This window comes from Eleutherodactylus coqui, chromosome 10 (genome assembly GCF_035609145.1).
Source record: "Eleutherodactylus coqui strain aEleCoq1 chromosome 10, aEleCoq1.hap1, whole genome shotgun sequence".
Classification (NCBI taxonomy): Eukaryota; Metazoa; Chordata; class Amphibia; order Anura; family Eleutherodactylidae; genus Eleutherodactylus; species Eleutherodactylus coqui.
The window spans coordinates 6615563-6642793 of record NC_089846.1 but is presented as its reverse complement, the minus strand read 5'-3'; the positions used below and the strand labels follow the sequence as shown (position 1 = coordinate 6642793).

General features: G+C 46.7%; 1 protein-coding gene across 1 annotated transcript in view; it reads right to left on the bottom strand.

Moving 5' to 3' along the window:
- LOC136579981 (histo-blood group ABO system transferase-like) overlaps positions 1 to 7304 on the bottom strand; it is a 49466-nt gene extending 42162 nt beyond the window's left edge. The window contains exon 1 of the mRNA XM_066580117.1: positions 7190 to 7304. Within this exon, the coding sequence (XP_066436214.1) occupies positions 7190 to 7223 (34 nt within the window). The 5' untranslated portion in view covers positions 7224 to 7304. The remainder of the gene's footprint in view (positions 1 to 7189) is intronic.
- Positions 7305 to 27231: the final 19927 nt, after the last annotated feature.

The following is a 27231-nucleotide window of genomic DNA, read 5'->3' as shown; positions in this document are numbered from 1 at the left end:
AATTTGTTGAAGGGCAAGGGGCATAGAGGGACCACCATTATTTGGGGAGGGGCTAGGGGCACAGAGGGGCTACCATTATTTGGGGGGGAGCCAGGGGCACAGAGGGACCACCATTATTTAGGGATGGATTAGGGGCACAGTGGGACTACCATTATTTGGTGAGAGGTCGGTGGCGCAGAGGGACCACCACTATTTGAGGAGGGGCTAGGGGCACATAGGGACCACCATCATTTGGGAAGGGATCAGGAGCACAGTGGGACCACCATTATTTGGGGAGGGACCAGTATCACAGAAGGGCTACCATTATTTGGGAAAGGGCCACGGGCATAGAGGGACCATCATTATTTGGGGAGGTATAAGGGGCACAGAGGGACTACCACTCATTGGGGAAGTGGCAAGGGCACCACCATTATTTAAAAAGGGGTCATCGACACAAAGGTACCACTATTATTTAGGGAGGCATCAGGGGCACAGTGGACTACTATAATTTGGTGAGGGGCAAGGGGCATAGAGGAACCACCATTATTTGGGGAGGGGATAGGGGCACAGAGGGGCTACCATTATTTGGGGAGGAGCCAGGGGCACAGAGGGACCACCATTATTTAGGGAGGGATTAGGGGCACAGTGGGACTACCATTATTTGGTGAGAGGTCTGAGGCACAGAGGGACCACCATTATTTGAGGAGGGGCTAGGGGCACAGAGGGACCACCATTATTTGGGTTGGGGCTAGGGGCACAGAGGGACCACCATGATTTGGGAAGGGATCAGGAGCACAGTGTTACCACCATTATTTGGGGAGGGGCCAGTAGCACAGAAGGGCTACCATTATTTGGGGAGGGGCCACAGGCATAGAGGGACCATCATTATTTGGGGAGGGATAAGGGGCACATAGGGACTACCACTCTTTGGGGAAGTGGCAAGGGCACAGAAGGACCACCATAATTTGAAGAGGGGTCATCGCCACAAAGGAACCACCATTATTTTGGGAGGCATCAGGGGCACAGTGGGATCACCATAATTTGGTAAGGGATCAGGGGCACAGAGAGACCACCATTATTTAAGGAGGGGCTAGAGGCACAGGGGGACCACCATTATTTTGGGAAGAGCCGGGGCAACAGAGGGACCACCATTATTTTGGAAGGGGTCAGTAGCACAGAGGGGCTACCATTATTTGTGGAGGGGCCACAGGCATAGAGAGACCATCATTATTTAGGAAGGGATAAGGGGCACATAGGGACTACCACTCTTTGGGGAAGTGGCAAGGGCACAGTAGGACCACCATTATTTGAAGAGGGTTCATCGCCACAAAGGAACAACAATTATTTGGGGAGGCATCAGGGGCACAGTGGAACTACCGTAATTTGGTGAGAGGTCAATGACACAGAGCGACCACCATTATTTGTGGAGGGGCTAGGGGCATAGAGGGACCACCTTTATTTAGGGAGGGGCTAGGGGAAGAGAGGGACCACCATTATTTGGGAAGGGATCAAGGGCACAGTGTGACCACCCTTATTTGCTGAGGGGTCAGGGGCACATAGGGACCACCATTATTTGAGGAGGGGTTAGGGGCACAGAAGGACCACCATTATTTGGGGAGAGATCAGGGGCACAGTGGGATCACCATAATTTGGTAAGGGGTAAGGGGCACAGACGGACCCCCATTATTTGAGGAGGGACTAGCACTCTTTGGGGAAGTGCAAGGGGTACAGAGGGACCACCATTAGTTAGGGAGGGGTCATCGGCGCAAAAGGACCACAATTATTTGGGGAGGGGTCATCGGCGCAAAGGGATCACAATTATTTGGGGAGCCATCAGGGGCACAGTGGCATTACCATAATTTTGTGAGGGGCCAGGAACACAGAAGAACCACCATTATTTAGGGAGGGGCCAGGGGCACAGAGTGACAATATTTTGGGGGGAAGGGTCAGGAGCAAAGAGGGGCTACCATTATTTAGGGAGAGATTAGGGGAACAGAGGGACAACTATTATTTGGGGAGGGTCTAGGGGCACAGATGGACCACCATTGTTTGAGGAGGAGCTAGGGGCACAGAGGGACCACCATTATTTGGTAAGTGGTTAGGATCACAGAGGTCTACCATGATTTGGGGAGGGATTAGGGGAACAGAGAGACCACCATTGTTTGAGAAGTGGTCAGTGGCACAGAGGGACCACCATTATTTGGGAAGCGGTTAGGATCACAGAGGGACCACCATTATTTGAAGAGGGGCTAGTGGCACATATGAACCACCATTTTTTGGTGAGGGGTCAAGGGCTCTGGGGGCCCACCATTACTTGAGGAGAAACTATGGGCACAGAGGGTCCATCATTATTTGGGGAGGGACTAGCACTATTTGGGGAGGGGTCATTGGCACAAAGGGACCACCATTATTTGGGGAGACATCAGGGGCACAGTGGCACTACCATAATTTTTTGAGGGGCCAGGAGCACAGAAGGACCACCATTATTTAGGGAGGGGCCTGGGGCACAGAGTGACAACCATTGTTTGAGGAGGGGTCAGTGGCACAGAGGGACAACCATTATTTGAAAAGGGGCTAGGGGCACAGAGGGACCAACATTATGTGGAGAGAGGTTAGTGGCACAGCGGGACCAACATTATTTGGGGAGGCATTAGAGGCACAGTGAGATCACCATAATTTGGTAAGGGGTCAGGGGCACAGAGGGACCAACATTATTTGAGGATGGGCTAGGGGCACAGAGGGACCTCCATTATTTTGGGAGGGGAAGGGGAAACAGAGGGACCACCATTATTTGGTGAGGGGTCAGTGGCACAGAGGGACCACAATTATTTGAGGAGGGGCTAGGGGCACAGAGAGACTACAATTATTTGGGGAGTGGCCAGGAGTACCTTGGGATCACCATAATTTTGTGAGGGGTCAGGGGCACAGAGGGACCACCATTATTTGAGGAGGGGCTAGGGGCACATAGGGACCACCATTTTTGTGAGGGGTCAAGGGCACTGAGGGACCACCATTATTTGAGAAGCTAGGGGGACGGAGGGACCATCATTATTTGGGCAAGGACTAGCACTCTTTGGGGATGTGCCAGGGGTACAGAGAGACCACCATTATTTGGGGAGGGGTCATCGGCACAAAGGGACAACCATTATTTGGGGAGGCAACAGGGGCACAAAGGGACAACCATCATTTGGGGAGGCAACAGGGGCACAATGGCACTACAATAATTTTGTGAGGGGCCAGGAGCACAGAAGGACCATTATTTGTGGAGGGGCCAGGGGCACAGAGCAACAACCATTTTTGGGGGAGGGGTCAGGAGCAAAGAGGGGCCACTATTATTTAGGGAGGGATTAGGGGAACAGAAAGACCATAATTATTTGGGGAGGGGCTAGGGGCACAGAAGGACCACCATTGTTTGGGGAGGGGCTAGGGGCCCAGAGAGACCACCATTATTTGTGAAGGGATCGGGGTCATAGTGGGACCACCATTATTTGGTGAGGGGCCAGGAGCACAGAGGGACCACCATTATTTGGGGATGTGCTAGGGACACAGTGGGATCATCATTATTTAATAAGATGCTACGGGCATATAGGGATCAGTATTATTTGGAGAGGGGTCAGGAACACGGGGTACACCATTATTTGGGGAGGAGATATGGCATACAGGGACCAACATTATTTGGGGAGGGGTCAGGAGTAGAGATGAGCGAGCCTACTCTGCCACGCCCCTTTTTTGCCCTAGCACCGCGATTTTCGAGTACTTCCATACTCGGGCGAAAAGATTCGGGGTGCGCCGTGGGTGAGTGAGGGGTTGCAGCAGGGAGTGGGGGGGGGGGGGGGAGAGGGAGAGAGAGAGGGCTCCCCCCTGTTCCCTGCTGCTACCCCCCACGCTGCCACGCCTCCCCCACCCCCCGGTGCCCCCTGAATCTTTGCACCCGAGTACTGAAGTACTCGAAAATCGCGGTGCTCGATCGAGTAAATACTCGAAACGAGTAGATTCGCTCATCTCTAGTCAGGAGCACAGAGAGACCACCATTAGTTGGGGAGGAGTGAGGAGCACAGAGGGAATATTATTTTTTGGCGAGAGGTAAGAGGCACAAAGGAACCACAATTATTTGGAGTGGGGTCAGGGGCACCATGTGAACATCATTATTTGGGGAGGGGTCAGGGAAACATAGGGACCTCTGTTATTTGGGGAGGGGTCAGGGAAACATAGGGACCAGCATTAATTGGGAAAGAATCAGGAGCACAGAAGGCCCACCATTATTTCGGAGGGTGTCAGGTACACAGATGGTCTACCATTATTTAGGTAAGGCACTAAATTCAGTGTGTTAGAGTGCATTTACACAGGTGACGGCGAGTCACATGTGACATTCACGTACGAGATTCACATCGCACCCGGACACCCGGGAGACATCTGCATGTTGTATTGTCTTGTGAGACTCGCACATAAACAGAACATGCGGGGATTTTTTCTCCTTGCAGCGTCGCATGAAGATACAACATCACAGAAAATGGCATGTATCTTCATGTTAGTTTTCTGCGTCTCACAATGCGTATAACTCGTATGATTTTCTCGCAGGTGGGAATGCCCCCCTCGCAGTCACGGTATGGGGGTATCCAGTCCCAGTCTATAATAGGCTTATAATCCTTATTTGTGCACTTTTTTTCTTTTCTCGTTCTTGCTTATAATAAAGTGTAAACCCCACGGTTGGTTATCACCGCATCCCCAACAACCCAAATAATAAAGTGAACACACTTTTTATCCTGCACGGCAAGCACTATGAAAAAAACAGCAAAAAGACAGAAAACGGAGCCGAAGTGCTTTTTTTGTTTATTTTGCCTCCCTAAAAACACAACAAAAGTGCTTAAAAAAAGCAGTAAGTGCCGCGCAATGTACTGAGATAAACTACAGCTCGTCGCACAAACAAGCCCTCCCAGAGCGCCGTCCGTGGAGAAGAACAAACGTTCTCAGGCTTTAATGCAGCAATGAAGAAAAAAAATTATATACACTACCGTTCAAAAGTTTGGGGTCACCCAAACAATTTTGTGTTTTCCATGAAAAGTCCCACTTATTCACCACCATGCGTTGTGAAATGAATAGAAAATAGAGTCAAGACATTGACAAGGTTAGAAATAATGATTTGTATCTGAAATAACATTGTTTTTACATCAAACTTTGCTTTTGTCAAAGAATCCTCCTTTTGCAGCAATTCCAGCATTGCACACCTTTGACATTCTAGCTGGTAATTTGTTGAGGTAAGCTTGTGAAATTGCACCCCACGCTTCTAGAAGCATCTCCCACAAGTTGGATTGGTTGGATGGGCACTTCTGGCGTACCATACGGTCAAGCTGCTCCCACAACAGCTCAATGGGGTTCAGATCTGGTGACTGCGCTGGCCACTCCATTACCGATAGAATACCAGCTGCCTGCTTCTGCTGTAAGTAGTTCTTGCACAATTTGGAGGTGTGTTTAGGGTCATTGTCCTGTTGTAGGATGAAATTGGTTCCAATCAAGCGCTGTCCACTGGGTATGGCATGGCGTTGCAAAATGGAGTGATAGCCTTCCTTATTCAGAATCCCTTTTACCCTGTACAAATCTCCCACCTTACCAGCACCAAAGCAACCCCAGACCATCACATTACCTCCACCATGCTTAACAGATGGCGTCAGGCAGTCTTCCAGCATCTTTTCATTTGTTCTGCGTCTCACAAACGTTCTTCTTTGTGATCCAAACACCTCAAACTTGGATTCATCCGTCCACAACACTTTTTTCCAGTCTTCCTCTGTCCAATGTCTGTGTTCTTTTGCCCATCTTAATCTTTTTCTTTTATTGGCCAGTCTCAGATATGGCTTTTTCTTTGCCACTCTGCCCTGAAGCCCAAAATCCCGCAGCCGTCTCTTCACTGTAGATGTTGACACTGGTGTTTTGCGGGTACTATTTAATGAAGATGCCAGTTGGGTACCTGTGAGGCGTCTGTTTCTCAAACTAGAGACTCTAATGTGCTTATCTTCTTGCTTAGTTGTGCAACGCGGCCTCCCACTTCTTTTTCTACTCTGGTTAGAGCCTGTTTGTGCTGTCCTCTGAAGGGAGTAGTACACACCGTTGTAGGAAATCTTCAATTTCTTAGCAATTTCTCGCATGGAATAGCCTTCATTTCTAAGAACAAGAATAGACTGTCGAGTTTCAGATGAAAGTTCTCTTTTTCTGGCCATTTTGAGCGTTTAATTGACCCCACAAATGTGATGCTCCAGAAACTCAATCTGCTCACAGGAAGGTCAGTTTTGTAGCTTCTGTAACGAGCTAGACTGTTTTCAGATGTGTGAACATGATTGCACAAGGGTTTTCTAATCATCAATTAGCCTTCTGAGCCAATGAGCAAACACATTGTATCATTAAAACACTGGAGTGATAGTTGCTGGAAATGGGCCTCTATTCACCTTTGTAGATTTTGCACAAAAAAACAGGCATTTGCAGCTAGAATAGTCATTTACCACATTAGCAATGTATAGAGTGCATTTGTTTAAAGTTAGGACTAGTTTAAAGTTATCTTCATTGAAAAGTACAGTACTTTTCCTTCAAAAATAAGGAATGAAAAGAAATGAGGACAGCGCCCTTCTTACGAATATCCAAGACAACCAACCATTGTTGCAAAATGTAGATTAGAAAAGATGACTTACCCGGTGTATGTGGAGGATGCTTCCCATACGGGGAGGACCCATCCACTCTACACCTCCAAGTCCAGGTCTGCACGTAGTAACAAAGGACAATTGTCCGCAGGATCCACAGGAAACGAACAAACGTGTGTTTCTTCTATAACCCCCCGTGGGTACAGGGAGGAGCTTGCCCAAAAATTGTTGTATCCCCCAAAAACAAGGGGATGCAACTCCTCAGAAGGAACACAGGTATCCAGTATACAAAAAACTATTTTAGGCGCTCTGAAGGAACATGCACATTTAAATATAAATGCAGGGTATTCCTGCTGAATTTATTGCAAAGTAAACTAAAATAATGGCAAAATAGCAAAATGCCAAAAACAAATTATGCACATATGCAACGCGTTTCGTCGCTCTTATGGCGACTTTCTCAAGCATCAAAAATAAGGACATTTCAATGTGACCCCAAACTTTTGAACGGTAGTGTATATATTTTCCAAAATGGAAAAAAAAACTAAAACATTATATAATTTTGGTATTGTCATAATCGTACCGACCTGCAGCAAAAAACACTTCTTCGCAATCGGCCATATTGGGTAACTTTTTCCCAGATTTACAGCCACCTGAATGGTTGCTTTGATTTCCATCGACTTCGGTTGTGCACAGAAAGCTGAAGCTGCCCGTACGCGTCAGAGCGGCGGCGAGACGAGGAAACTGAAGTAAACGCAGAGCCCCGCAGCTTTTCTAAGCAGAACTAGATAGACTTACATGTCACTTTCCGCATGTCGCAGCGCTGCGAGGCTCTGGGATCTGTGGACGGAGGTGAATAAACTGGTTTGAGAAGATGACCCCGAAGGCATCAGGTGTGGCATCGGCTGCGTCTCCTATTTTACATGAAGTGTACCACCCTCTGTGTGATGAGGAAGGCTTCCCATTACCTGATTCCTATTGTGGGATCTGCAGGAAATCGCACGCATTGAAAGCTATGTACTTTCGTTTTTTTCTTCACTCGTGGATACGAATTGCAGAGTCACAGCATGCAATATTTTGCTGCGGACTCTGCGTGGAACTCAATTAAAGTCAATAAAGACCATCCAAACCGCAGCCCATCCACAATTAACATTACAGACGGGCCGCGTTTACCCGCCCAGCAACGGTGCAGGAAATACAAATACTTTTAAAAAAAAATCTGTAATGCGCCTGACCAGTTGCGAGCGTCCGCGGTCATCCGGAGTACAGAAGAAACAGGTATGCAGGGTCGCCGGCCGGGGTCACAGCCAGATTCCACTGCAGCTTTGAGTAGTAATACAGACCCCAGTAATAATAATAACCCCATTCGTGGCACCAGTAGTTAGTGGTCCCCACAGTGTTCCCAGCATTAGTGACCCCATTTCTAGTAATAATGGTTTCCAAAGTGGCCCCAGTAGTAATAATGGCACCTACAGTATCCAAGCAGTAATAGTGATGCCCCTAGTGCCCCAGTAGTAACAGTGATCCCCATAGTGGCCCCAGTAGTAACCGTGATCTTCATAGGGGCCCCAATAGTAATCATGGCTTCTAGAGTATCCAAGCAGTAATGTTGACCCTATTAGAGACCCTAGTAGTGATAGTAACCTCTGTAATGGCCTAATTAGTAATAGTAACCCCTTAATGGCCACAGTAGTAATAGTTGTCCCCCTAGTGGTCCCAGTCATAGTGACCCCAGTATTAATAGTGTCCCTTATAGTAGCCTCATTAGTAAAGGTCCCTTTACACGGGACTGTCGGGCAAACAATGCCCGACACTCGTCCCTGTATCTCCACTCTCTTATGCTCTTGCTCGGGAGCTAGCAGAGCTGGCTAGTTCATGGAGTGGCCAGCAGGGGGCGGGGCAGTGCAGGAGATTTCTCTCCTCTCACTCCCCCACCCCTCTCTATTGAGATAACACAGCGGCCGTTCACTACTGAACGGCCGCTGTTTAAACTGAACGATGAGCTGATCGTCCATCGTTTATGCAGTATGAAAGATTAGCAATGAAGCTCATCGCTCAGTTTAAACAGCGGCCATTCAGTAGTGAATGGTGGATATGTTATATGAATAGAGGGGGGCGGGGGAGAGAGAGGAGAGAAATCTGCCCTGCCCCCCTGCTGGCCGCTCCGTGAACCAGCCTGCTCTGCTAGCTCCCATGCAGGAGCATGGGAGCGCATAGACATAGGAACGAGTGTCGGGCATCGTTTGCCCGACATTTGTCCCATGTAAATAGACCTTTAATAGTGTCCACCATAGTGACCTGATTAGGAATAGAAAGCCCCGTTAGTAGCCCTAATAGTAGTAGTGACTCCCCACAGTGGCCCTCAAGCCACCTGACAAGCATTTAACTTACCAGTACCACCGATCCAGCTGTGAAATTCTCTCTCCTCCCTTAGGAAAAATTTAATTTGGACAAAGGGAAAAGAACAATCACAGAAAACGGCCGTTACTTACTGACTGAGGAGTGCATATAGATGCATCCTCCTCTCACCATGCAGGTAGCTGACTACCAAATGGAGGAGCCAATAACACCTGTGCAGGACACCGATAAGACAGCCACTCACACTGCCTCCTGATAATGAGGGGGGGTCGATGCTTGGTGTACACTCCCACACATAGTGGATACAAAGTGGCAGACCATTCTGATATATGTAGTTCACCATGCAGACCAGCAACCTATTAATGACGCCATGATAATTCGGCGGGTTGCCCTGCATATCCATCAGTGAAGCACATTGGTACTGCCACCCTGGGCTCCCCCTGGAGTCTTAAAGCCACGCTGCATGTGAATGACAGATAATAAATGCAAGCCATTGGTTGGATGTTGGCCAAGATACATGAGCCCACTAACCACTTCACGGTTCCTTGCGTTGTAGTGGGTCCCTACACTAATATAAATATTCCACTGCCTCTGCATCAAATTCCTTGTTTCTATAAAAATCTTTGGTCTGCCCTTCTGCATCCGGGCGTAATAAGGGACAAGCTAAACAAGGAGGTGCTCCTGGGTCGCATATCTGGGCCTTTTAAAGAACCTCCTTTTCCGGATTTAGTTGTTTCCCCATTGGGTGTAGTCCCCAAAAAGAAGCAGAATACGTTTAGGCTAATTCATCATTTATCACATCCAAAAGGTGCATTGGTCAATGACGGTATGGACCCAGAGCTTTGCTTTGTGATGTATACTTCATTTGATGCAGCAGTTACTTGGATGCAGAAGTATGGTGGGGGGGGGGGGGGCTCTACTGGCAAAGACCAATATTGAATCGGCATTTAGGCTTCTCCCGGTTCATCCTGAGAGCAGACATTTGTTGGGGTCTTATTTTGCTGATCGGTGTTTGCCTATTGGTTGCTAGATTTCCTGCATACTTTGAGGCCTTCAGTTTGTTTTTGGAGTGGGTGGTGAGAGATGTGGGCGGCATTGGGTCACTTATACACGATTTGCATGATTTTTTATGTTTAAGCCCGGCAAGTGCACAAGTATGTTCTACTCTCTTATTGAGTATGCAATGGGGGGCACAGCGTTTTGGGGTTCCATTATCTCCAGAGAAAACAGAAGGTCCCTCCACTTGCATTAGTTTCCTAGGCATCACTATTGATACGGAGAGATTGGAATATAAATTGGCGGCAGACAGATTGGACTCCCTGCGCCAACAGGTTGGTTGGGCCTGCCGTGCTAATAAAATATGCTGAGGGAGCTACAATCCATCCTAGGTAAACGTAATTTTGCGTGTCGGATTATGCCCAAGGGTAGTTTTTTGCCATTGTTTGGCAGCGCCCACAGCGGGAGTAAAATCGGACAATCATTATATTCATTTGAGAAGAGAACACAAGACAGATTTGGAGGTTTGGACGTCTTTTTTTGAACAGTATAACGGGAAGTCCTTGTTGATCGTGAAGATGGCTGACAATTCTGACTGTGAATTGTTTACTGATGGGGCAGGCAGTTCTTGTTCTGCACATTTTGTCAAAGGCAATGGTGCATTGCTGGGGGTCCAGAGACTGGGGTTAAGTTGGGATCGGTCAAAAATCTAGTGCTTCTTAAAGCTTTTCCCTATAATTGTGGTGGTGATGCTATGGGGTGAATGGTTTCACAAGAAAAAAGTTAGGTTTCAGCTTGGTGTGAATGGGAAGATTGGATGGTCTTGGTGGGGGACATACGGATTGATAATGATAGAGTTGGGGCATTACTATATTGCCTGGGTGATGCATCCATGGCAGGCTGGTCGGCAGCCTAAGTTAATCGTTTCATAGCAGCTTTGCCTTTTGTTTTTAAAATTATGGGGCTGAAGGATGTGACAAAAATACTTTTTAGCTGGCCGGGCACTGAAGGGTTTCTGAAGGGGTAGGGTGCGAATAGACAAACAAAAAGCCAATTTCTTTTCAATTGTTGGAATGACTGGAAACTACATTAGAGGGTATGTGTCACAATGTTTATGGGAAGGTTTTATTTTGCTTTTTGGGGGCTCTACAAGTGGGGGAACTAGTTTCTCCCAGCACAAAGGCTGGGGGAGGTCTTGGGGAGAATGATTTAATCTCCTTTAGTGATCGCATTGAAACTTAGGTTTGACGACCCACAATAGACCCGTTGGACAGAGGGCGTAGGATTATTCTTGGTGAGTATCTGAGGCGGTAATGTGTCCCATCTGCTGTCTGTTGAGATATCGGAATCAAAGACTGTCGTTGGCCCATTATTACATCATGAGAATAGTTCATTCATAGCTCTCTATTTGCTTCTCATTCCCTCTGAATAGGGGCAGCAACAAAGGCAGCACGTTGGGGGCTGAATCCGGAGATGGTAACATGGATTGGTAGATGGGAGTCACGGCAATATAATCGAAGCACTTGCTATGAAGTTTAAGATGAAAAAGGCTTGGGAAATAGGCCGGTATTAGAAATGTTGTTATTTTTTATATGTTGTTTTCTTATCTTGCAGGTCAAGTTCCGGCCTTAGTTTGGATCTTTGGCCATTCCTTCATGCATTGGGTTGTGGAATGGGCAAAAAGGCATCCAAACGGTAGGCAGCTAGGTTTTTCCTGGGACGTTGCTATGGTTCGCTGGTTAGGATTTTGTGGCATGGTCTGGTGTCAGGTTTTATCTGAGGTATGAAGTTATGTTCATTTGCATAGGACCCCAGATATTTTATGTTTCAAAAGGTTTTATTAGGTTTTAATATTCAAGTTGCCAACACTCTGCCGCATAAACCCCACGCAGGGGAAATAATCAGGTCTTTGTTGGAGTGCAGAGATCTCATTTTTAGAATAACAAAAATAAATGAGAAAAACAATAAACAGGGTGAAATTTTTGAATATACACAGGAAAAATCAAAAACTCTCCATACATCCCACAAGAAGGGAATAGATGCAAATATCTCCGTTTTTTAAGGTGTTTTAAATCTCCTGAAACAAAGGCGCATGGAGCTGCTTAAATACCATCCTAATTCTCAGGATATAATACCGCCGACACCCGAACCTTCCGTCTCAAGCAATTGCCTTTAGCGAGTATACTCGCTCATCTCTAGTGCCAACGGTCTAATGACAAGGAGGAATGCAAATCCAACTCCCATTGTAGCATAAAGGGAAGCTTGGAATCCAGAAGTGTTCTATTCAGGATGTTGTAGAAATGGGATAGAGTGCCTGGGTGTGTGGGGGTAAATTTACATATGGCTTCCATGCCATTCATCTCAACCGATGGAGGTATGATTGAGGACCAATAATGGAAAACCTGCATTATTCTCCACCACTCCTCTGGTGGTTGTCTATATTGACTAACAAGTGAGGGTATTGAAATCAATCTACCATGTATGAGAAAGTCGTAGAGAGAAGTCAAACCCTTTGTTTGCCACCATATGAATTGTGTCTCATCCAAACCCAGGGGGGAAATCTGGGTTGTAGAGTAGGGGGATGAGTGGGGATGGGGTGGATTGGGGGTTCAATTTGAATCTGACCTGTCTCCATAATAACATGGAAAAAAATGAAAAAGGCGCGTTGTTTCTAAAGTTAGAGGGAAGGGGAACTTTTGTCCAAAGTAGGGAGGGCCAGTTATAGGGAGAAAACTGGCTCTCCTCAATGGAGGTCCAAAGTGGGGATTGGGAACCAGCATATATAGGTGGGATCTGTGCCAGGCGTGCTGCTTTAGAGTATCTTATAATAAATGGAACTGAGAGGCCTCCATATTTCTTATGCAAACACATTATAGACTTGGAAATTCTGGAGCATTTATGTGCCCAGATAAAGGCAAAGATTTTTTTTTGAAAGGCTCAGAGATCTAGGGCAGGAACAGGAATAGGGAGTGTTCTAAATAGATAAAGCAGTTTTGGGAGTAAAGTCATTTTTATACTGTGAATGCGTCCAATCCACGAGAGGTATGGGCAATCCCATCTGGCTAGATCTAGGCTTAATTGATGGAAGAGCGGTTCATAGTTCCATTTGTATAGGGTATCTAGTGTGTTTGTGAGTTAACTCCTAGATAAGGTAGATAGTGACGTTGAGTTTTGAAATGAAAATTAAGTTCCATTAGTTTTTGTGTATGTGGAGGAGTATTGCAGCATAGAACTTCTGGTTTTGACTGATTAATTTTGAGGCCAGAAGTAAGGCTAAATTTCTCTAGAAGCGCTAGCAAGTTGGGCAAGGAGGTTAGTGGCTTGGTTAAGGTTAAAAGTTATTAGTATTGCCCACCTGCAATCCGGTGATATTGGGATTTTCCTGAATAGCAATGGCCAATGGCTCCATTGCCAATGCAAATAGAGCAGGTGAGAGTGGACATCCTTGACGGGTACCTCTCAAAATTTGAATTGGAGATGGATGGGTTGATGGAATTTTAAGATAGGCGGAGGAATTGGAATAGAGGGCGGAAATTACATTTAAGAAAGGGCCAACAAATCCCAATTTACAAAGAACTCAATGGAGGTAGGGCCATGAGAGAGAATCGAAGGCCTTCTCTATGTCTAAAGCTAAGACTGTCATGGGGGTTTTGGTGATGTTCGCGATATGAATGAGATTTAATATTTTTCTTACATCATCGGGGGCTTGCCTATCTGGGATAAAACCCACCTGGTCTCGATGTATTAGTGAGGGTAATAGTCTATTGACCCTGTTATCTATTATAGAGGTGAAAAGTTTTAAATCAACATTAAGTAGGGAGATAGGCCTGTAATTGGAGGGAAGAGTCTGATCTTTTCCCGGTTTGGGGATAGCTGTAATCAAGGCTTGTAGAAAATCTGAATGGATGTGACCATTGTGAAGAATGTGATTAAAGAGTCTGACTAGATGGGGTTTTATTATTGGAGCGAATTTTTTATAATATTGCGATATAGATCCATCCGGCCCTGGGGCCTTGCCCTGCTTAAGGCGCTTGATTGCCCAGTCAACATCTTCCTCAGTTATATTGGAGTTGAGATCTGACAGACCTGACTCTGTTAAGTGGGGTAGTTTGAGTTGTGATAGAAAGTCAGTAGTATGGGTCTCCGAAAAGGCTTGCGGGTCTTTGTATAGTTTCTGATAATATTGCTGGAAGACCCTATATATCTTATCAGGGTTGGAAGTAAGATGGCCGTGCCTGAGTTGAATTTTAAGAATTGTATTAATAGATTGTTTTTCTCTTAGTTTCTTCGCTAACAGTTTGTCTGGTTTATTCGCGTACTGGAAGTATGTTGCTTGGGTCCAGGCAAACGTCTTTTCTGTTTTATGGGTCAGTATTGCATTTAGCTCCAGTCTGGTGTCTTGAGTGGCCTTTCTCAAATAGTGTGAGGGGTGTTAAGTGTATGCTATTTCTAATTTATGAATTCTGTGTTCTAAGTTGGTTTGGGCTCGGGTTTTCTGTTGTGATGCTAAGGAGATCAGAACACCCCGAATCACTGGTTTATGTGCTAGCCAGCCAATGTCTGCCTCCGTATCGTCAGGGCTGTTGTGGTGGAAGTATTCAAGTTTCTGTTGTACAGTGCTGACTAGCGTTGGATTGGTGAGGAGGGCTTCATTTAACCTCCATGTATATATGGGGGGTAAATAAGAACTCGGATAGGACTGCGTCGTGATCTGACCATACACTTACTAAATGACGAGAGAAGGACAATAAGGGGAGGGTCAGGGAGTTAGTGAGGATCCAATACGGTCTGTACTAGTGTTTGTGGGCTGGGGAAAAGTAGGTGTAGCCTCTCTTGTGTTGATTGAATTCTCTCCAGGTATCAGATAATGATAATAGTTGGAATGCTTCTTTGAATCTAGTCCTCAAATTTTTATCCCTCGGGGAAGAGACCGGAGAGGTGGAGTCGATGTTATGGTCGTAAGTAAAGTTGAAATCTCTGCACCATATTATTCTAGTGTACTCTAAAGGAGTGAGAATATCACAAGTTGCTAAGAAAAATTCTATTGGGTTATCATTTGGTTCATAAGTATTTACAATACAAAGTTTATCATTGTATAGCTCTCCCACTAGGATTAAATATCGCCCCTGATCATCGTGTAAAGAGTTCATCAGTGTGAAGGGGAGGGAGTTGCGTAGGAAGGTAGATACCCCCCTGCTTTTGTTGACGTATCTTGAGTGATAATTTGCTTGGTAACGAGGGTTGAAGTATTTTGGGGTAGACGCCCTTGAGAAGTGAGATTCTTGTAGACAAATGATATCGGGTTTGTGGCTTTCATAATCAATGAAACCCTTTCTGCATTTGCTTGGGGAGTTAAGACCTCGGACGTTATGACTCAATACTCTACACATAATGTTTTGAGGTAGTTTGTATGCGGATGTCAGGAGGTAATTGGTTGGGCCTATTCCTTTAAGGAGAAGCCCTAAGGTTTTTCTGGGGAGTGGGAAGTATTATTGGAGACAGAATGTAGTACCCTGCATCAGAAATAACAATCAAATAAACATTACTAATAACTTTCCTAGTAATCATAAACATGAGAACATCTAAGATGCGAGGGAAGTCCTTGTAGGGAACCATCCTAAGTGCATGAACCAGTCGGACAGAGTATTGTCCGTGGTGGTGGTGGTAGGGATCTTATGAAAATAAACAAACTTAAACTCTACTATTGTTGTAGGTTAAGGTGCAGAATCCGTGCATTCTCTGGAAGTGGGGAAATAATGCATTGAAAATGTCCTTTAAGTGTGAATCTGAAAAGGTTATACATTACAGTTCTGTTAGGTTGCCGAGGTGTTCCAGGTCATCTTTATGTAGCGACTTGAGAGGGCGGTGGACGGGACCTCTGGTGTCTGCTGTCCCAAAGCCTTGCAGGGTGTTGGGATAATGGAGGCTGTTGTCTTAAGGTTGGGAGGTCATCAAGTGGAATATTTGCAGCCCAAAGTATTTCTTGCCCCTCGGATAGCGAATGAATGATCTTCAATTTTAAAGGATAGCATAAACGGAAAGCCCCAGCGGTAGCGTAGCTGTGCCTTTTGTAATGCCAAAGTAATAGGTCATAGATGTCGCCTGAGTTCGAGAGCAGATGGGGCTAAGTCCGCGAAAATCTGTACTCCTTGCTCTGTCCCTGGAAGTGGGGAGACATTTCTGGCAGCAGCGAGGATCATGTCTTGAGCTTCTGGATAATGGAGTTTTAAAATGATGTCTCTGGGTTGGTTTGGGTTGCGGGGTTTATTTAGGGCTCTATGGATACGATCCATTCTAAAGAGGTTCAGGTCCGCTTGTGGTAGTAAGGCCTGGAAGATATTCAATGCTGCTTCTTTAAGTGATACAAAGTGCTCGGGTAGTCCTCTGATACGTAAGTTCGCTCTTCTTGACCTATTTTCAAGATCTTCGAGCTTTAGTTCTAATTGGTCAATTTTTTCTTAGTTCTCTTTAATATGGTTTCTATCGAGATCCATTGCCTCGATAATTTCATCAGTTTTATTTTCAGCTTCATCTAACCGTTGGCCAAGCTCTTGTATTTGTTTGGAAAATTCAGAGATAGCTCCTTGTAATTCTTTTTTCAATAGCTCTTGGATGCTCTCGTATAGGTCTTTACTATCAAGACTTGAGAGATTAGAGCTACCTTGAGAAGGATTTGAGGAAGTTGGGTCATTATTTTGAGAAGTGGGGGGATGGTTCGGGCCTTGATCTTCCATATCTGAAGATTGTTGGGAGCCAAAAATTTCTGGGATTGTTTGAGATGAATTATGGGATGGAGCTGCTTTGGAATGTTTCCCGTACTTTGGCATAGTAGATTGGATGTAATAGTAGAGAAGATCAGTTCATTTGTAAGATTGGGCGTTGCAGCTTAATGTTTTCACCTACCACCAGCCGGTCGGGGGTCAATATAGCAGCATATAACCTCCGAACATGCGTCCACTGGGTTTTTGCATTGGTAGTTTCACAGCATAAGCCGGCGAGAGTTTAAAGTCCACCTATGTTTGCAGAGGTAAGACACGCCGTGGAGAATAGTTGAGGTAGAGAGTTGCCTCTCACAAAAAATTAGGGCTCTATGTCCCTCAGTGAAAGCGGCTTTAAATTGTCTGGTGTTGCTGGCGAATATTAGCCGTTGTTTGCGTGGCCTGGTCTGTGGTGGCTGTGGCAGTATAATCAGGAAGGTGCTGTGATCAATAGAGGTGTGAGTTCTGCCTCTGGAGCGTATGTTGGGGGGAGGGGTGTTCCCCTTTCTCTCTGTCTGCTATTTATATTTTATTTATTTATTTGAGGGATTTCCTTCTTTCTTACTCTTTACCCCCTTATTTCTTTTGGCTTAAGCTTTCTGACAGTCTTCCTCTCCTGAGGTCTCTTCTCTCCTCCACAGCCTCAGCGGGGGGGGGGGGGGGGGGGGGGAGGGGGGCTGCCTGACTGTGTTCTCACACAGATTGGAGGCTATCTGGTGTACGGGGGGATGCCTCCACGCCCTGGGCCGGTAGTACCACTACAGCAGTAGTCCCCCGGCCACCACAGCCCTGTGCTGTATCCACTGGAGAGTGTGGGTGGAGGGGCAAGGCTACACTCACCGTGGCCCCCGGTGTCCTCTGGATGTTCCCTCCGGCAACGAGCCATGTGGGGGAGTCCCTCTCTTGTTGCCGACAGTAACCGGCGCTGCAGGTGAGAGTCTCAGGGGCAGCGGATGTCTCCGGCGGTGCAGGGGAGTCCTCTGTTCGTAGCCGTTGCCTAGGGCCTGCTTCCTCAACTCTCCACAGCATCCCGCCCCTGGTCTCCTGTTTCCCGCCAAGCGTTGTTCTTCCTCCGCTCCTCCGTGCTTGGCGATATTCTCCTCGCTGCAGTAGAGCTCTCTAGGCTCACCTCTCCTGCCGCTCCCAATTCCAGTCGCTTCCGGGTCTCTCCCTGGCCGACGGCGCTTGGCACTCCAGCCCGCGACTTCCCTAGATCAGGTGGGCCTCACCCCTCGCCGGCCCTGATCTGTCCTTGAAGCGGCTCAAAATGCTCTGCTAGTCCTGGTGAGACCCGTCCGCCACTTTCCGGATCTCTCCCGAAGGTTTTGGTCAAAGATTAGAGCCTGAAAGGGTAATCTAATAGCGGAGCTCTCCTTGCCACGGCTGCCAGGCCACGCCCCCGACCCCAGATATTTTAGTGTTGCACGTTGAAGGAAGCGATTTAGGAAGCTGACACCAGAGGAATTGATATGAGATATTCAATACGATATCGTGCGCCTTTGGTCCATGTTCCCGGGTTCAGTAATACTATGGTCAGAAATTATTCCACATAAAACCTGGCACAATGCTCGGTCAATCAAGAAGATTAACAGGACCTGAGGGGAGAAATAATCAAATGATTTCCGCTTTAACCCCTACCCCGGTGGGGTATGTATGAAGAGAGGTTGCGTGTTAATTCTGACAGCGGCATTTAAATCCCTTGAACGATGTTTGGCGGTCCTGCATGCCCCCCCCCCCCCCCGCACGCGGTGAGATCGGGGGAGCCGTGCAGGTGTCATGGCAGCCGGGGGCCTAATGAAAGGCCCCAGGGCTGGCTTACCAGACTGCCTATCAAGCCATATCTATTAATAAAAAATCTAAATCACAAAATAAAAATATGTATTTAGTATCGCCGCGTCCGTAAAAGTCCGATCTATCAAAGTAGTGGATTATTTTTCCCACACGGTGAACGTCGTCCGAAAAAAAAATAAAGACCGCCAGAAATGCACTTTTTCAGTCACCCTGCCTCCCAGAAAAAACGCAATAAAAAGCGATCAGAAAGTCGTATGTGTTCCCTCGCTCAACTACGTCGACGGAAAAATAAAAAAGTTATTGTGCGCACAAAATGACCGCAAAAAAATAATTGAAAAAAATTAAATGTCTTTGAAAAAAAAAGAGTAGTATAGTAAGAAAAAACCTATACAAGTTTGGTATCGTAGTAATCGTACCGACCCATAGAATAAAGTTATCATGTTGCTTTTGCTGCCGTTTGTGTGCCGTAGAAAGAAGACGCACTAAAAGATGGCGGAATGTCGTTTCTTTTTTCATTTTACTCCACTTGGAAGTTTTTTCAGTACATTTGTTACGGCAAAAACATATGGCCGTCTAGGGAATGCGGAGTGTACCTTGTGAATGACGTCATATGACCCATGCTATGGCGACAGCCTGATGAGGGACAGCAGAGTGTACCTTGTGAATGACGTCATATGACCCATGCTACGGCGACAGCCTGATGAGGGACAGCAGAGTGTACCTTGTGAGTGACGTCATAAGGTACATGCTACGGCGACAGCCTGATGAGGGACAGCAGAGTGTACCCTGTGACTGAAGTCCTGGTGACCCGTGCAGTAGGGCTGCCCAAACCAAGACTTCAGTATGTCATGATGGAGGAATTAAATGACAGAGCCCACACAGTTATGGGTTCATCAAAGAATTCCCAACAAATAGAAGTTGGGCATTTTATTTATAGCCTCCTTACATTGGGGTGTCGCAGCATCATTGGACAATTAACTATGCAGTTTATTGGTTAGTTTCCAATCCAACATTTCTCATAGGTCAACTTAACCCTTCTTCGTGTCCATTGGCTACATCTCATTAATTCAAGAAATATCATAGTTCTTTGCACAATTCTCAATCTGAACTCTGATTGGTTACTTCTCAGACATTTCTTGACATTCACTGGATACATTCTAATCCTTCATTTGCATACCTTCCAGAAACTTCCAAGTCAGCAGTGTGTAACCTCTTGACGGAGTTTTGAGACGCCCCAAGTAGCTCGAAGTTCTCATCTTATCTCAACATATGTCTTAGCTAGGAATATGGTTACGCGATCTGTGCAGGATGATTCTGTGGCGTAACATTTCAAATGTCACTTATATACACATATCTATACACATATAGGCATACACACATACATGTACATCTATATATATATATATATATGTACACTCACATATATCCAGTTCATGAACTACTTTTATAACTTTGTTACATTATTCTCTATCCTTAGTGTGAGGCGTCAACCCCCCCCCCCTCCCTTAGTATCTTGATATTCTTGGTAGGGCCCCTTGAGCCGACATGTGGAAGCTCCTTGATATTCTTATCTCATCTAGATATATGTCCCTCAGTATAGTTACACAACCTAGTTTGTGAAGTGGCTTCTCCTGGTATATTTCAATGGTGTTTGTCATTGCGCAGTTTTAAATCCATATAACAATTATAATACCTTACAATTAGAGATGAGCGAACGTGTTCTTACCGAGGACTTGCGCACCCGGACACCGGCTTTTCCGAGGACTTCAGTGTTCGCGCGTAAAGGTTCGGGGGGCGCCGGGGGGCGGGGAGAGGCGCGGCGGCGCGGGCGGCAGCAGCGGGGAACAGGGGGGAGCCCTCTCTCTCTCCCTCTCCCCCCCACTCCCCGCCGCACCCCCCCGCGCTGCCACGGCGACCCCCGAACTTTTTTCGCCCGAGCACAGAATTCCTCGCAGAGTTCGGTGTTCGGGCGAAAAGGGGCGGGGCCGAACACGTTCGCTCATCTCTACTTACAATCAAATATTTTCCATTACACATAATATGGAACTTTAAATGGCACCATTGAAAAATACAACTCGTCCCGCAAAAAACAAGCCCTCATACAGAGACGTTGATGGATAAATAGAGGAGTTATGATTTTTTTGAAGGGGGGAGGAAAAAACGAAAATGGAAAAAGAAAAAGGGGCCGTGTCATTAAGGGGTTAATGGCTCGTAATGGGGGAGTGGCAATTAGGCATCCAGATTTAGAGTCAGGACACGGGAACTACTGGCTCAAGGACGCTGTCAATGTAAATGCAGATAGCATTGTTATGCGGGTTCTGGCGATTAAGGAGGAGATTCAGAAAGCTTTATTGTTGTGAGGAGCTTCGCAGTCTTGAGGGCTTAAAGTCATATGCGCTGTGACAGGTGAGGGGTCTTTGGAGTCGGTTCTAAATTAGTTGGAGGGGAGTTAGGGTGAGGATAGCCCATCTCCAACCCCTCCCCCCTCTTCATTGGAATGAGTATGGTAGGGTCTGGCGCTTTGTGGCTCTGACAGGGGGTAGTCTCTCAGAGCTGGTGGTCTTTTATAAATTAGCCCTATAGGAGCCTGTGGAGGTACGCTGGAGGTAAAATAAGAGAATTACGTTTAGGTTGTGAAGCCAGATTTTGGGGCGCCATGGTCCTCCCCTCGTAGCATATAATGTTATTAATAGTCTGTTAAAATAAATAATTATTTATGTTTAATGTTGTTCGTAATAAAATGGCTGCTGTGGCCAAAATTATCCAAAATAAATAGTTGCCTAATAGTGTTTTCTATTTGTAAGAAAGGGGGGTAAGGGGTTGGTGGTGGGAGAGAATGAGTGGTTTTATTAGCAGAACACGACTCTGCCAAGCCCAGGTCAAATAAATTCCTGTAAAACCCGTTAAAAAGTTTGTACCAAAATTGGTAGGATACAAAATAACTGTTGCGTCCTCCAAACATGCAACCTCAAAAACACAAACAAAAGGCCCAACTGTGCAAAAGGAAACAAAAGCTAAGGGGAATTCTCTCCCTATCGTCCCCTAACCCGGGAGGGGGCCCTGCCTACTCGGCGGACTGACCGCGCTGACAAGTGCGAGCCCGCACGCGTGCCTGGGCCACTGACCAGTCCCTGTCAGGGAGCCCTAGCACAACAAAAGGAAAAAACAGAAAACCAAACAAAGCATAAAAGAACTTAGCTTGGAGCTTCAGCTAAGGTGTGTTCCTCTGTCGCTGTCCAAAGGAAACTGAAGGATTGACCAGCACAGGAGATCATGCTGGCACTGTTTAAGTAGGAGTCAGGCTACTCAGCACCAGGTGCTGACTGACATTACTCCTGCAACTACCACACCCCTCAGTTCCAGGAGAAGCAAGGGCACACCCAAAACCTGATCTGGCCTGCAAGCAAAGTACAGGCCTCAGAACGACTGCAACAGTACCTCCCCTTCTAGAACCAGGACCCTTAGAACCAGGACGACCAGGGTTTGATCTGTGAAAATTTTTTACCAGACGATCTGCATGGACATCCGCTGCAGGAACCCATGACCTCTCTTCTGGGCCATAACCGCGCCAGTGCACCAGGTACTGCAGGGAATTCCTGACTAGACGGGAGTCCCGAATGCGGCTGATTACAAACTGCTCCTCCCCATCCACTAGCACAGGAGCCGGGGGTGGTGAGTCATTCCCAGAATCGATGAATCTTTTGAGCAGAGATTTATGGAACACATTGTTAATTTTCATCGTGCTGGGAATTTCTAACCGGAAGGCCACCGCGTTAATCTTCTCAATTATTTTAAACGGACTGATAAATCGCGGGCCCAGTTTAGTGGATGGTTGTTTGAGTTTTATATTTCTGGTAGACAACCACACCAAGTCTCCAACACAGAATCCCGCCCCCTCAGAGTGGTGACTGTCTGCAACTCGCTTGCTGCGCCAAACGGATCGCTGTAAATTTTTCTGGACCTCTGCCCACCCGGCCTCAATATCGGAACAAAACTCATTTGCTCCTGGTACCTCCGAAACCCTCTTGGAAAGGGGGCCAAAACATGGGTGAAATCCGTAGTTACAAAAGAACGGTGAAGTCCCCGTAGCCTCCAGCGGTCTATTGTTTAGAGCAAACTCGGCTAGTGGTAAGAACTTCGACCAGTCCTCCTGATTTTCTGAGACATAACAACGTAAATACTGCTCCAGGTTCTGATTACACCTCTCAGTTTGCCCATTGGTCTCAGGATGGTATGCCGAGAAAACGAAAGCTGGACACCCAAACGAGAGCAGATTATTCGGCAAAAGCTAGACACAAATTGTACGCTGCGATCGGAGACTATATTCTCTGGCAAACCATGTAGTATAACGATGTGGCAAATGAACAAACTCGCCAACGTCTTGGCATTAGGTAAACCGGGGAGTGCCACAAAATGGCACATTTTACTAAACCAGTCCACTACCACCCACACAACAGTGTTGCCATCGGTAGGTGGTAAATCCGTAATGAAGTCCATGGACAAATGCGTCCATGGTCTCTTAGGAATTCTCGAGAGTAGCCTACAGGTATTATTAATCCCCGGATGCCCGGCTAACACCGAACTGTGAATCTCGGCCAGCACCTGTAACCTTAGATGAACAGGAACAAAAAGCTTCCCAGCCGGAAGCTTTGACGGGGCCAAATTTTGTGCTTTACGGACTTGTTCCTCTAACTCTAATGACACTGCTGACACCACCACCCCTTCAGACAGGATAGGGGCAGGAGGTTCCTCAGAAACTACTGGAAGAAAACTTCTAGAAAAGCATCGGCCTGCACATTCTTCCAGCCTGGGCGATATGTAACTAAAAAATTGAAACGGGAAAAGAAAAGCGACCAGCGTGCCTGTCTGGAATTAAGTCTCTTGGCAGATTCCAGATATATGAGGTTTTTGTGATCCCTGAAAACTGTTACTTTGTGACCCCTCTAAAAAATGACGCCACTCCTCGAATGCCCATTTAATCGCCAGCAATTCCCTGTCCCCAATGTCATAATTTCGCTCCGAAGACGTAAATTTACGGGAGAAGAATGCACACGGGCGGAGATCTTGCAATGTCTCCGTTCCCTGAGATAGACCTGCTCCAATCCCCACCTCTGAAGCATCGACCTCAACAATAAAGGGCCTGGAAGAATCTGGCTGCACTAGAACCGCAGCAGTAGCAAAACACCTCTTCAATCTCTGAAATGACGGCATGGCTTCCGTCGACCATTTAGTAGGAAAGCACCCCTTCTTAGTCATATCAGTAAGAGGTTTAACTATCACCGAAAAATTCCTAATGAATCTACGGTAATAGTTGGCGAACCCCAAGAACCTTTGTAAGGCTTTCACATTTTCTGGTAGGACCCAATCCTGTACAGCTCGGACCTTCTCAGGATCCATCATGAACCCTTCGTGGGTAATTATATGCCCCAAAAATGTGACCTCTTGTACAGCAAACACACACTTTTCTCTTTTGGCGAACAAACAATTCTCACCAAAGCTTGGAGGACCTGGCGAACATGAGAGACATGGGACTCCAAATCCGGAGAGAAGATCAAAATATCATCCAAGTATACTAGTACAAATCTGCCCACAAATTGAGAGAGAACCTCATTGATCAAGGACTGGAATACCGCAGAGGCATTAGTGAGACCAAAAGGCATCACCAGACTCTCAAAATGCCCCTCTGGGGTATTAAACGCAGTCTTCCACTCGTCCCCCTCCTTAATCTGGATTAATCAACACAGGGACGTAACCCGCCATCTTTTTTCTTAACAAAAAAGAACCCAGCTGCTAGTGGGGAATTAGATGGCCGTATATGACTCTTTCTCAAACTGTCCTGGATATAATCTTTGAGCGCCTGTCTCTCAGGGGCCGATATGTTGAACATGTGACTCTTGGGGAACTTGCAGTCTGGGAGAAGTTCAGTGGCACAATCCCCCTTTCTGTGTGGTGGTAATTTGTCTGCCCCCTCTTGGGAGAACACATCAGAGAAGTCTGCTATAAATTCAGGCAACTCCTCAGCCTGAATGGAGGCTATATCAGCAGAAATGCAACCGGACAGACCACCACGGCTCCATTTAACAATGTCCCCCTTTTCCCAGTCCACTACTGGGTTGTGTAAGCGCAGCCAGGGCAACCCCAAGACTACTTGCGTAGGGAGGGATTCCATGACATATAGTGTTATACATTCCCTGTGGAACAACCCAATCCTTAAATGGACATTAGGTACACAAAAACTCAGATTTCTCTGAAATAGTGGAGCAGCATCAATGGCGGACACAGGGATGGGAACATCCAAAGCACTCATCTCTAAGCCTAAACGTTTGACAGTCTCCTGATGTATTAAATTAATACTAGCTCCACAATCCAAAAAGACTCGTATGGGACTGTCAACACTGTCACAACAAATTTTAGCGGGAAGTACCAGCCTGGAAGAGGATACCCAAGCAATCTGATGGCCTAGAGGGACCAATCCATAACAGATGGCACCCCAGATGGGACACCAGGTTGTGGCTGTGAGAAAAGTCGCTAGAGACCAGAACCAACCAGACGGACGCAGTGGAGACTGATCACCTCCTAGAGTATGGTGGGACACTTTCTGTTACTTACCAGTATGCCTGCCTCCCTGGTTGGTTTTGGTTTCTGTGACTTATACGGCTAGTCGGCGGCCACCAAAGACAAGTGATATTCTTGCCTGGTGTCTGTTAACCCTAAGCCTGTCATACTGAATATCTGCTGCCCGGTTTTATGTTACATGTGTGTTAATGGTTGAAAAAAACTTCCAGGATTAAGTAAACCGGCGGTTAAGTCTGCAGGAAAATTAGCGTGGGTATTCTGCGTTAGTGACACTGCGGTGAAGCAAGTCACTGAAGCAGAGTGCTGGATACGCATCGCGGTCAAGCGAGAGTGGGAACATCCTTAATAACGAGTATCCTCCACAGCCTCCTATTACTGGTATTGTCTAATGTATGACATGTCCTACGTGTTTTACTGGGCTTATGTTGGTATAAATGAGGGTGGATGGCGTCTAGTTAAAACCTAGAGACCAGGATTTGAGGTTAAATTGCTAGATTGCCACCACATTACGCCATATTCGCCTGAGGTCCTGGTTTTCTGCCTTAACGTCTATTACCCAGTTGAAGAGAGGGTGGGATTGTCTCTGAGAGAGATAGAGGAGCAGGCAGTAGCAAGTGGGCACAGTATGGAGAGGTGTCTGTGCCACCAGGATCAGCCAGAGGGCTGTGAGAGAACGGAACAGGAAAGAGTTAAGCGGTTAGGGTTCCAGTTGGGTATACCACAGGAACACTAAGGAGAGATGGCAGGAGGCAGTCTAAGCCTCAGGAAGGCATTTTAGCATGTGATCTGGTGGCGACAAGGGACGATGATGTTACAAGAAAATGAGTAAGTTAGTGAAGGTGTGCGGATTCCCGTACACTGCGGGGGAAAGTTTATAAGCAGAGGAATGGCGGAAAACCATAAGGGACAGAAGTTAAAGTAAGATAGTTGCAGTTACAATATGGTGTTTGTTTCAGGTGCTTTTGAGTTACAGACAAAGGAAGGCCAGCCCTTCTTCACCATCTGAGGGCACCACCTTAGCCGTGTCACAGATGATGTATTTTGATACGTGTCTAGTATGTAGTATTCCTGGACCGGCCGGTCACCATCGTCCAGTCAGGCCACGATTTTGGTACCATTTCAGTGCCAGCCAGGGCCCAGCGGCCATTTTAGCATCTGCTGTAACAGTACCTTCGGCCCAGGGGTCATCTCTTAGCTCTGCAGCAGTAATGAGCTGGCTTCTCATCTCCCATCAATGTACCTTTTACCTGGCATCCCAATTTCTGCACTGCAATGATGAGTGTCTTTGCTAAATCTTGCATAGGAATATTCAAATCCCCTCCATCCCACCTGCAAACACCTTTCCCCCGATTATCTGACCTGCAGTCTGTGTTTAGCACCCCCCCCCCCCCAATAGTTTTTTTTAGCGTTGTGCTTAAATTTCCCACATATGTACTTGTTGGCTGGAAAAGACTTTTTCATTCCACAAGGGGGGAAATGGGGGAGAAAGGGAGACCCTTCCTAGTCTGTGTCCCCCTATGACATGCAGCAAGTTCATGCAGAATCTGTGGACAACTATGTGACAATTAACCACCGTACTGTTTGTCCTGTATGTTTTGATATCCTAACACTGATCATTGCTGTACATGATGATTAATATACATACAGTGCAAGAGTGTGATTGTGTCACCTATGGATATATAGGAATAGATAAATGGTTAAAGGGGTTGTCCCGCGATGACAAGTTAAGTTATACACTTCTGTATGGCCATATTAATGCACTTTGTAATATACATCGTGCATGAAATATGTGCCATACAGAAGTTATATACTCACCTTCCCTGCGCTGGCGTCCCCGTCTCCATGGTGCCGTCTAATTTCAGCGTCTAATCGCCCGATTAGACGCGCTTGCGCAGAAGGGTCTTCTCCCTTCTGGTCGGTCCGGGCACGAGCGGCGTTCTGGCTCCGCCCCCTTCTACGCAACATCGCGTAGCTCCGCCCCATCACGTGTGCCGATTCCAGCCAATCAGGAGGCTGGAATCGGCAATGGACCGCACAGAGCCCACGGTGCACCATGGGAGAAGACCCGCGGTGCATCGTGGGTGAAGATCCCGGCAGCCATCTTGGAAGAAAAGAAGGAAGAAGTTGCAGAGAGGGGATTCGGGTAAGTA